The sequence below is a fragment of the Eptesicus fuscus genome, chromosome 14 (assembly GCF_027574615.1).
Source record: "Eptesicus fuscus isolate TK198812 chromosome 14, DD_ASM_mEF_20220401, whole genome shotgun sequence".
NCBI lineage: Eukaryota > Metazoa > Chordata > Mammalia > Chiroptera > Vespertilionidae > Eptesicus > Eptesicus fuscus.
Window position 1 is genome coordinate 2,408,119 of NC_072486.1, and position 12,056 is coordinate 2,420,174.

Below are 12,056 nucleotides of genomic sequence, written 5' to 3' on the forward strand. Positions count from 1 at the left end.
CAGGCAGAGGCAGTTAGGGACAATCAGGCAGGCAGGCAGGTGAGTGGTTAGGAGCCAGCAGTCCCAGATTGTAGAGGGATTTCTGACTGCCAGTTTAGGCCCGATCCCTGTGTGGGAGCGACCCTAAACCAGGGGTCGGACATCCCCCAAGGTGTCCCTGATTGGAGAGGGTGCAGGCTGGGCTGAGGGAACCCCCCCAACACCCCGTGCATGAATTTCATGCACCAGGCCACTATATATATATTTGTTATCAAACTCAACTAATCTTTACAAATGTTAAAGAGAAAAAAACTTTTAAGAAGCAAAAATAAATTTTTCAGATTCATGTTCAGGGATGCTGACAGCAAAACAAAAAGGATTGTATAGCTGCCTGCCAATGTATGAGGCTATTTGAATAAAAGAAAAATAATTATATAAAGGTAGCAATTATAACTGAAAGAGAGATGTCCAATGGTATGTAACCCATGTAAAGGGGTTAAAAGAGAGAGCCATCTTAATTAAGTCAGGAATATGGTTGGAGATTTCTGGGTTGGAGATAATAGGCAGTTGATAAATATTAACTGAATTCACTGAAAATTGTTAAGAAACTTTATTGTAAGCAATAGAAGAGATTCCATTCGGGGCATTGACAGAGGGTGACTGATATGGGAAGTGGGATGGAATATTTTGAATGTCTTCCTTGGCCAGAAATTTAAGTAATTTCTTTCAATTTTCCTAGCATCAGGCACTAAAATTTAAAAAAAATTACAATTTTTGTTTGTTTGGGGAAAAATTACAAATAGTATTGATATTTTTTCATCTTATTTATCACTTCTGATATCAAGGTAGATGAATATTTTAATCTGGACATTTCTTTTGAAAGTGGATATAAGCAGAGAAAATATGGGCTATTAATGCCCATCCTGAAATATAATTGGCTGCTTCTGAGACCTAAGTCTTATTTCCTAGCTTTTCTTAAGGAGATAATGGGAAAATGATAAGCCTAAAAGACTATGTATGTAGGACAGCAGGCATATTCTGTACCTACTTTCCCCTCCAACCCCTAGAGCAAGGTCATGGGGACAAAGCTAACCTCTCACGACCATTCTACCCCTTGGATATTTAAAGAAATGGTGAAAGATGAGACAGAAAGTGCATCGACAACAGGAAACATGATAACAATAAGGAATTCATGATGGTTTTGCAATGAGTGCTTTGTAGACCAGAGAAGAAGGAGAGAGGCCGTTGTGTGCAAGGAAAGATAACCGCTGGGGGCGATTCTAGGCGAGACGTTTGAAGGCAGGTGAGTAGGTAGATGTCCTGCTGTCGTTGTTAACAGGCTGTTCAGTTAATCGTTCATCTACAGTGAAGTGCACGAGTGCGCGCTATGATGCAGCTGCGACTCCTGCCCCAGGGCAGGGTCCCGGTGACCCTGCAGCCTGCCCCTCCCAGCTCTGGCACCTCTGTGACATCTTCTCAAGGTTAACTTTTCAAAAACAGGGTGACAAGTCAGAGTGTAGAGGTACAAACGCATGCATTGGGCAGGCTTTACATTTCCAGTTTTGAGAATTACAGTGCAAGAAAACAAAAACATAAAAGGCACAGAGCAAAATGGTCTTACATTGTTAGTTTTTCAATACAGAGTAGCTTTGAAGTCCCACACGCACATTCAAACACATGCACTTATAAACCGCTTAGTTATAACATGCTGTTATGGCGACGTTATGTTAAGAATATAAAGCTTTGGTTATTAAATAGTCATTGTAGCCATTTCAATTTTGGGGGAAAAAGTGATCAAGTGTTGCTAAACAATTGTGGTTAAATTTGACATGAATTGATGACTTTTGTAATTTAATAAAAATAGTTTGTTTATTTCTGTGCTACTTAATCCAGACACAAGAAAGGTGAGGTTATGTAACTGGATTTTAAATGTGATGTTTACTTTCTCTGCTACATACTTAGCGAACAGCCTTTTCCCTTGTCTCTCTGAGGACAGCATGGACAAATGGTAATGGCTTTGCACAGGTTTTTTGGCAGCAGGTGGTGGTATATTGAACTCTGCTAAATTAAGAAACAAATCACCAAGCTGCCCGCCCCCGAATTACATGATAAAGATAGGAGCAACAGTTCATAACGCGGAATTTTTACCCACAAACAATAACGCTCAGAATTCGAGGCCTCCACTGCACGTAAACAAATGGTTCTTTTCAGCTTTGTTTCCCATCAGGAAGTCAGGGCTGCGGGGAAGATGTTCCCACGTTAAAAGAACAAATTGATTTTTGACGAAACGAAGTTACTTGTATCCTAGAGAAAAGGTGATGCCTTCCTGAAGACAGGATGAAGCCAAAAAGTATATATAATACCTGAACAATGGCACTTCAAATAACTCCCATTAGAGATTGAAACATAGAGTCACAGATAGAGTGAAAGTGGAGAAATAGGAAAAGATATATATTACAAACACTACTTTTTAAAAAGCTGTGCTAGCTATGTTAATTTCAGGCCAAGCAAATTTTAGAGTAATAAAAATTATCGGAAATAAAGAGGAACATTAAACATTAAATAAAAATAAGTAGGTTAATTCTCCAAGAAGACTAAAACTCTGCAAAGTGTAGGCGCCTCCACAAAATCCATGGAGAAAAGCACAGAGAACTGGGAGCAGAAATATTCAAGCCACTGTGGTAGCTGGCAATTCCCCCTCCACCAGGACTGACAGCCCGGCAGGCAGACTCTCAGCCGGAACACAGCTGAAATGCACAGCACCGTCAATCAGCTGGACATGATGGACACCCAGGGAACATTCCACTTGACAGTAGCAGAATACACATTCTTCTCAAGGTCACATGCAGCACTGGCCGTGGGGGACAACATTCTCAGTTACAAAACATATCTTAACAACAACAATGGAAAAATTATACAAAGCATGCTCCCAAAAAGTTATTTATCTGAGTTCAAATTAAACGGCGTGTCCTATTTTGTTTTATCTCTCCATAATCTGACAATCCGAAATAGAAAATATATCCCACAATGAAATAGAAAACATATATGGTAAAGCCATCAATAAGGAAATAGAAACCTGTAGCATATAGATTGCATAGACATGAAAGCATTTTTTGTTATTTGAGATGGTTTGAACGTGTGTAGAGAAAACAGATTCTATAGGCTAGAGATTAGAACTTAGACATGTATCTATGTTGCTGAATACAAGACCCTAATACAAAAATCAACAGTGATCCTAAAAACAAGGGAACTCTGATTAAAAATAAATCTTTAAATAATACCATTCATAATAGAAGCAAATTATAGGGCATGGGAACAAATATAACACAAGTTATAAAACGGCTTTATTAAAAATATTATACAATGTTGAAAGGCTTTAACAAAGACTAGCATTAGACAGACCACAATGGAAGCTGCATTTAGAACAAAAAATCCCTAGGAAAGCTACACACCCACAGCAACATCTGTAAGTCAACTGCAATTTTAGTCAATATCCCAGTAGCCTTTGAATTCTTATTTCAACCAAGTGATGGTACAATAATTACCGATGAATAAATGGTCAAAAATACCCAAGGCAGAGCTGAGGGAGAGTGATGATGGTGAGTCACGTTAGAGAAAAGCCAGCCATCCAGTCTAAAGTGGTGGCAATTAAGGGGAAAAGGTAATAGTAGGTGAATAGAAGAGAACTAACTATAATAGCTTGTCTAGAAACACACATAGGGATACCTGTATTTAAAAATACAGCCGTGTCAGAACCAGTGAAAGGAAAGATAGAGTATTAAATAAATGAGACTGCGATTGGCTTTTCACAATTATGAAATTAGAATTCTATAACAATCTGTTCTCACCAATTTTGCATTAAAACCCACACTGTAGGAAGATATCCTTTTGAATCTGGGGGTAGAAAGGAACAGAAAAGGAGCAAAATATAAAGGTAAGATACATCAACTTTATTGCGGAAAAAGACCATCTATTTAAAATGGGGAAAACAGCATAAAAGAGAAAGAGAAAGCTACTCACAATGAAATATTGTCATCATTCAAACATTGGAAGGTGAAACATAAAACCCTTCATATTCAGCTCCTCTTGCAATGCAGATGCCAGCTGTGGCTTTGGCCCCACTTTGCACATCAGTTGGATGGAAGCAGATGAGGGCTGTCATTTTACACGGGGTTTAGAGTCTACACTGCCGTTTGTCTTGAGGATGCTGCGGAAGTGTCAGGTGCAATTTTTCTTCTAATTGTATTGTCATGTCTCATAGAGTATAGAATAAAGAGAACCATTTTTGTACACGTGGTTTACTCTCCTATACCCCTTTTCACTCATTTATCTTCCTGGTCCTTGTAGACATTGGAGTGTTATACGCTGCACTACAAATGATCAAGTTGAGTATCATCAACCCTATTATAATTCTATGTTGAAAATTAGATCTATATTTTCGTAGATTACATAATCCAGCATCACGCCCATTTTGAAACATTTCTTAAATTTCTTTCAAAAAGTTCAATAATCTGACTTTTGACATAATGTCTTTAGGACAAAAGAAAAAATTTTAAAGTTTGACTTTAAAATGTAATTAATCAAAGTATTAATGCTTGGAATATATTAATTTATACTTCTTGATATATTTTATTAAAATATGAATGTTGTAAAGCTCATTTTAATTTACTCAAAACCTAAGAGTTTGGTTCCAGCCCATTATCTTAATTAAAAAAAAAAATTCATGATTTTGAATAATAATTCATAGTCAAATAGGTTTTATTGAAATTATAATTTCAGATTATCGCTATGATTTCATCATTTTTATTTTGGATCAGGATTTAGACACCTTCTGATTTAATCAGACACCTTCCAAATTTTATAAAAATGTTTCTCTGTTTACCTTCCCATTGAGATAGTAAAAAAAGGTAAGTTGAAAACATAATTCAAATAATTGAACTGCCGATCAAACTTATGAGGTGGTGGGTACAATAATGGATATTAAAGAAAAACTGATCACATAGATTTGCATGTTAAAAGGAATTTCTTTTCCAAATAAATTTGGTTTGGCCAACAAAGTTTGTTCAATCAACTTCCTAGCAAATTACATTGTCCTGAGATTGCTAAACAAATTCTTTCCAACACAGAATATAGTACTCAGTATTTTGGCATTCAGGATACCTTGCAGAAAAGTAAATCAATGTAGCAATGCTTAAATATTTAATCAGTTATATAGTTTATATGTTTTCTATGGATTATAATCATAAACTTAAGAATATATTTGTTCTGTGGTTTATCTTTGTCTATCATTATCCTGAAGATGACAAAACACCATTGGCCACTGATCCTTTCTCTTTTGACATCATCTAACCTATGACATTTCACTGTCTGTTCGTTAGATATGACTCTGCTGATACAACAGTTAAATGTGATCAAAGGCAAAGCCCATGGGAAGGTTTCATTTAATGAATTTAATTTCATATCAAGTGAGTCATTCATGAGAATGCCTATTAATAGCAAGGCAACGAGAAGCATGCATGCTTTATAATGATTCATCATTCTTCACTTACATTACTTTTAAGACATTTTAGCATGACTTCCCAATTTCAGTTGAACCCAAGACTATCTGAAATGATCCTAATAAAAGATCTGGCTGCCAAAGAGCATGCACCACAATGCCAATACCTGTGGTGCTCATCTTTCCTAAAAGCTACAAAAATGCATCTCCTACTGTGGCATCCAATATACCGAAGAACCTTCCCTGGGAATCACCCCTTTATTACGTCTGTGTGATTACTGTTTTCTGTCTGATGAGTCTATGCAAGCTGTGAGACTTGGAATTACGGATTGGGAGAGTTACAAGGACATGACCAGTTTCAGTTCACTCAGCTGTGCCTGTCAATCTGGCTTTCCAGACAAAACCTGTCACAGCTCTCACTCTGTCTTCTTTACTCACTTCCAGTGAGTTGATCAAAATTCTAACTCATAGAACGTTGGTGTGAGTTTCTCATTGAACAAGTGTTGAGCGTCTGTGGCAGGTAAGATGCTGTATACAGCAGCACTCAAGAGACACAATCTTTGCCCTGAACACTCTCATATTGAGGAGGAAATAGCTCAGCATGAAATGTCATCTCTATTTTCATTTTATGGCTGGGGAGTTTTGATTATTGAATGACAGCTGAATGGGACATTAGCAAGCACACATTCTGTTCCATATGTGTTTAATAAACTATTAGCTGTGTAATAGAATTCAATAAAAAAAGAATGCAATGGCATGGAGTTATGCTCTAAAACACTTTCCAGAAGTATGTAGAATAAAATGTCCTTGTAGAAGTGAAGTACATGAACAGAAGGTAAAAACTGAACCTTTCCAAGCTGCGGGAGGTATTCTCTCAATACTCGTTTTTACTATCAATACATGTGCCAGCTACTATGCTCAGTGTTGGCTTTAGATTCTGATCCTATAGATTTAAAGTATGAATTAGCCTGCATGGCTGAGAGTTAGTCACATTATATAATAAGGGAACAGCCAAATATCCCTTTCTTCATCAAAGGTTAGACCTTTATATGAATAAATGTGACTCTGACACAGTAGAGTCTTGGGCAGGTGGATATGGAAAAGAATGGGGGGAAGGCAGTTGCGAAGTCAGGCACATCAACTAAATCAATGCTGGCCAACGATGAGATGCCAGAGTCCATAGGAGGCTATGCTCACAAGCCGGAGACCAGTCAGCGCAGTCATTCTCAACCGTAGTGACAATTACAGCCACTGAGAAGACTCTAAGATGCACATTAAACATTCACTGAACCCTCTCCTGACCAGGGGGTTCTGCAGGTGATTCTAACATGCAGCTAGAATTGAGAACTCTGCATCTAGACCTGTACGTTCCAAACTTCAGAATGTATGTGTGGAAATGCAGAAGTAGATTGCCTGACTGGCATAGCTTGGTGGTTGAACATTGACCTATGAACCAGGAGGTCATGATTCCATTCCCAGTCAGGGCACATGCCATCCCCTGTACAGGGCGTGCAGGAGGCAGGTGATCCATGTTTCTCTCATTGATGTTTCTACCTCTCTGTCCCTCTCCCTTTCTCTCTCTTGAAAATCAATAAAAACATATTTAAAAAAAAAAGAAATGCACAAGTGGATATATTCAATGGTGCATGGGGTTCTGCATTATAACAAACATCCAGGTTATGACCAAGATTGCTAGACCTTGGACAGCTTGTGATCTGTAAGAAATGCTGACTTTAGGGCCACAACTCAGACCTACTAAAGTAAAATCTGAATTTTAACATTTCCAGATGATTTGAATATGCATTACATTTTGAGACATGCTGCCAAAAATTTTACGTGTCTTCCCTAAATGAGGAAAATTATAGTCATTATAACTTGGATGTCCGATGGTGCCCTTCTTTCCCTTTGATATCTGTTTCAATTTGTTTAACCCTAACAAATTCCAGATCCTAAAACCAGAGACACGCACAAAGAAGCCTACCAGCAGTGATGCTCAAAGAGTGGTCCAGGGGAGGCACCATTCCTTCACCTGCGGAGATGTCAGAAATGTGAACTGTTGGGACCTGGCCAGCAATCTTTGTTTAGCATGTCCTCCTGCTATTCTGGCCCCGCACACTCACGTGTGAGAACCAGTGGCCCATAAAATCATTGTAATGCTATGTCCAAGAGGAATGTGGGAGTTCCAATACAGTTGTAAAGGACACCATAATTAAACTCATATATTGAATTTCATTCTTTTAAAATGAGATAAAATAAATTTTAAAAATAGTATATTGATAGCAGTATTGGAAATGAGATGTCTCTTCAGTGTAGACATTTTGGTCCAGTTGATTTTGGGGGGAGGGCTTCTTGAACCCTGTAGGATGTTTAGCAGCACCCCTGGCCTCCACCCATTAAATGTAAGTAGCATCCCCAACCTACTCCCCCAACCCAGACTAGAGACTTCCTCTAATGTGTCTGAGGGTGGAGGACAGGAAAATTGTCTCTAACTGAGAACCACTGATCTATGTTCATCTTTAATGTCAAGTAACCAAGAGAAACCCGTTATTCCTTGGGATGTGAGAAGAAGAACCAGGCATATTCAATGTCTATGAAAGTCACTTTTAACCCATCAACATGCTGATTTACCAAAGAAGGCATATTTCAAGGTGAGCAAGTTACAGCTGCCTGTCGCTCACCAGCAGGTAGAATGTGGACTTCTGAAGGGTGCTTAAGCACAAACCAAAATGACGCCCATTGGACCAGATGACAGCTAGAACATGGGGAGCTGTAAATATTGTGAAGAAAAATGCTTTCTAAGAAACCTATACTCAATTGCATTAACGTCCACACTGATGCTGATGATAATGCCATCTTAAGAGGCTTCTTAGCTGTAAAAGTCATTGTCATCATTGTCAAATGTCCTATTAAGAAGAAAATTATAGCAGAGGGATTTCTTTTCCTTTTCAGAATCATATACTGAGGGATCATTGCTCCAATAGGAATCTGGAGGAAATGGAAATGATGAGCAGGTGGGAAGGGCTATGGATCTGGTCCCCCAGCACCCCTTGGCTGACAGCCCCTGCCCCTCCCCAGCAAGCGGCCCCTCTCTCTCTCTCAGAAGCCTTCGAGGCCTCCTCACTGAGCTCCTGAATGTCCTCACCACTCACCTGACTGCTCCTCAAACCAGAAAGTACCTTTTGTTTGTTCTTGGATTGGTACTGACCCCGCCAGCTGCCACCCTCCGCACCTCTCCGCACCTCTCCGGGCTAGCCCAGCGGAGCCTCTGCACCTGCTTTTAAGGCAAATGTCTGGAGAACAGCGTTTTCAATACCCCCCAGAACAGGCCTCCAAACTCCACCAAACACTGGTTTTGTCGCCAGGTGCTTTGCAGATGTTAGTTGGGAAGTATGTGCCACGCTACTGTTCTCATGGATGAGTAGTTAATACGGGGCGGGGCGGGGAGGGGAGTGATCAAATTCATGTTCAAAGAGAAGAGAATCTACATACGAATGTATGGAATCCTAAACTCACATTGTCAGCTAAAATAGGAATGATGTCGACTGCCGCTCTTTCTTCAAGAGGCAGATTGCACAAAGTAACATTAACATCCATCCCAGAAGAGTCAAACATTGGCAGAAACAAAAACCAGTTATTTGTTTTTCTTTAAAAAGAGCATTGAAGTAAATCATGCTCCTTTTTTTGTTTGTTTTAACAATAATAAGAGTGGCCTTCTGTCAATATCCCATCTGCAATTTTTAGGGACTGTGGGAATTATTACATTTTCTCCTTCTAAATGTCAAGTCCAAAAACAGAGGCTACATTGCTGATGGAAATATAAATTGGAACAGACGCTGTAGAGAACTGTTGGGTGGGGCCTCAAAAAGTTAAGCAGAGTTTCCATATGAACCAACAATTCTACTGAGAAGTGAAAACATTTGTCCACACAAAATCTCACACACGAATGTCTAAAATAGCATCACTCATAATCAACCAGAGGGAGAAATAACCCGAATGTCCATCAACTGGCAAAAGATAAAATGCGGTAGATCCATACCATGGAGTGACGTTGGGCCACAGAAAGGAATGGGGTGCCCACCCACGTGGACGGAGCTTGGGAGATGCCCGAGGAGGGAGCTGGTCGCCAAGGCCCACCTGCGGCCCAACTCCATGCTGATGACAGTCCAGGAGGAAAAAGGGAGACCCCTAGAGAGAGCAGGATGAGTGGCTGTTCAGGGCTGGGGAAGGGGGTGGGCGGGAAGCTGGGGGCAGGAGGGCACAGGATGTCCTTTTGGAGTGATAAACACGTTTGCGGGATGACTATGGGATGGGTGCCCGCATCTGTGAGTGGCCCAGAAGCCAGAGAACTGTACACTTGGAATAGATGAATTGTTTACTTGTAGAGTATGCGGAAGAGATCTCAAAAGAGGTTGGGGGGAGGTGGGGAAGAGAGAGAGAGAGAGAGAGAGAGAGAGAGAGAGAGAGAGAGAATGAAAATGAGAGAAAAAGAGAGCTCTTAGACATTTCTCTCCAGACCCAAACTCGCTGCCCACAGCGGGAGGGAAGGGAGGAGCTGTGAGCCTCCAGGGGCACGCAGGGCTGCTGCTGCGCCTGCCCAGGTCCCCGCATCCCCCGGCACCTGCCTCGCGCATGGAACGTGGTTGGAAGATTCCAGCGCCCGCGCCCGCGCTCTCATTGAGCCCAGGTGCCAACGGTCACCGAGCCTGGGGGGCTTCACCTAGGGCCGCGTCGGGATTCATCGGGAACGTCTGGAAGTCGAATCCCCATCTGGAGGCCCCCCTGCTGCTGGCCGCCTCCATGGGCAGCTGCCTGAGCTCACCCCAGCCCGCATCGCCACCCCTGGCCCAGGAACGCCCTGCCCTGTGGCCTCCTGGTCTGACCAGGGCCCAGGACGGCGCCCACAGGGGGCCCCGGGTCAGCACTGGACCCTTCCCCCAAATGCCGCCGGACTGGAGGTCCCCCAAGCCCGGGAGGGAGGTCATGGAGACACCGAGGCGCCTTCGTGCCCAGTCACCCCCGGAGACCGCCGGGGGGCCCGAGAGGTCTGGGAGGTGGGGGCTGTGGAGAGTCCAGCACCCCAGACGGCTCTCCAGCCCCGTGACCATCCAGATTACGCCTCCTGAGCGCCAGGGGAGACCCTGTGCGCCCCCAGAGCGGGGAGCCCAAGCTGCAGGGAGTCCGCCCACCGAGGACCCCCCGGACCCCGTTGCCAAGGAGACCGTGCTGCGGACCCCGAGCTGGGCCAGGAAGGGGACCAGGAAGCTGGACGGGCCGCTCTGGTTTGAGATCCAAGGGAGAAAGATCCAGACCCGGGACCTGGAGCCCTGGCCGTCCCCCTTCCAGGCCCCGGTGGGAACCGGCGCCGGGCCCTGCTGTGCGCCCCGGCCAGGGCCTCTGAGCCGGAGCCGCTGCCCCTGGAGCTACAACGTCCGCCTGGAGGACCTGGCCCGTGGGCGCACCGCCCGCCCCCTGGCCACAGCGCCGGGCCAGGGCGCAGAGCCCCCGCCGGACACCTGAGCGAAGAGGTGGGGTGTTAGGCCGGGGGCTCGGGGAGTCCTCCCTCGGGGCCCAGAGCTGCCTCCTGGGGCTCACTGGCTTCTGGGACACCCAGCCTGCCCGCCCCCTCGGCTGCTGAGAACCAGGGCTCCGCTACCCACGTCCCGGGCCTCACACCTGCTCTCCTGCTGGCCCCGGCTGCACCCCCACGTGGGACCCCGACACAGCAGTGCTCCCCCCCGCCCCCCCAACCCCAGACCCACCAGGCCTGACTCTGCAGAACCCACAGGGAGGATGGTTCGGAGCACAGCCTTCGCCATCCCCTGAGGGTGTAAGGAGACATCCCCACCGCCGCCTCCTCTGTCTATCCAGGTTGTACAGTGAAATGGCTGATCTCATTAAAGCAATATTAGCTTTCAATACAGAGCTTTCTGTGCAGGAGGGAAGGGAACGCGTGTTTCCGGGGGACCAGAGCGGGGGCAGGGCCTCCTGGGAGTCAGTGCCCTGTGTGTGAGGCCCAGACAAGCCCTCCTGATGGGGGGAAAGGAAACCAGGGCGCAGAGAATGCCGTCCAGGTCTCGGTCCTGGGAAGAGGATGCGTTTCATCCTAAGGACCGCGGGTTTTAGGCAGAAGAAAGACGGATGAGCTGATATTTTTAAGCAGATTTGCTCTGGTTGCTGTCCGGAGGCAGCAGCTAAAACAGAAATAAGGGCTCCAGGCTGTATTTCAGGCGAGAGGAGACGGGCCTGTGGTCTGAGGGGGTGATGGGCAGGCGAGGTGCCGGGAGTCAGGGTGTGTTTGCCAGGTGGGCGCTGTGGGACTCGCGAGGGCAGCCGCTGTCACCCTTCTGCATCTCACGGCACCGGTAAGCGAGCTACTAAAACCCTGCGGCACACCGAAATGTACGCTTGTGCAGATGTGGCATGTTGAAGAAGCGTCATTTCGATGCACCCACACCGGATGGCTGTTGCTGTGTTGGCTGCTGCCGTTCCCCTAAGCCAGTGGTCGGCAAACTGCGGCTCGCGAGCCACATGCGGCTCTTTGGCCCCTTGAGTTTTTAGCAAAGGCCAGCTTAGGAGGACC

General features: G+C 44.4%; 1 protein-coding gene across 1 annotated transcript; it reads left to right on the top strand.

Moving 5' to 3' along the window:
• Window positions 1-10,105: 10,105 nt before the first annotated feature.
• Window positions 10,106-10,993, top strand: POM121L12 (POM121 transmembrane nucleoporin like 12). Its single transcript, XM_008150599.2, has one exon. The coding sequence runs from the start codon at window positions 10,106-10,108 to the stop codon at window positions 10,991-10,993; it is 888 nt and encodes a 295-aa protein (XP_008148821.2).
• Window positions 10,994-12,056: the final 1,063 nt, after the last annotated feature.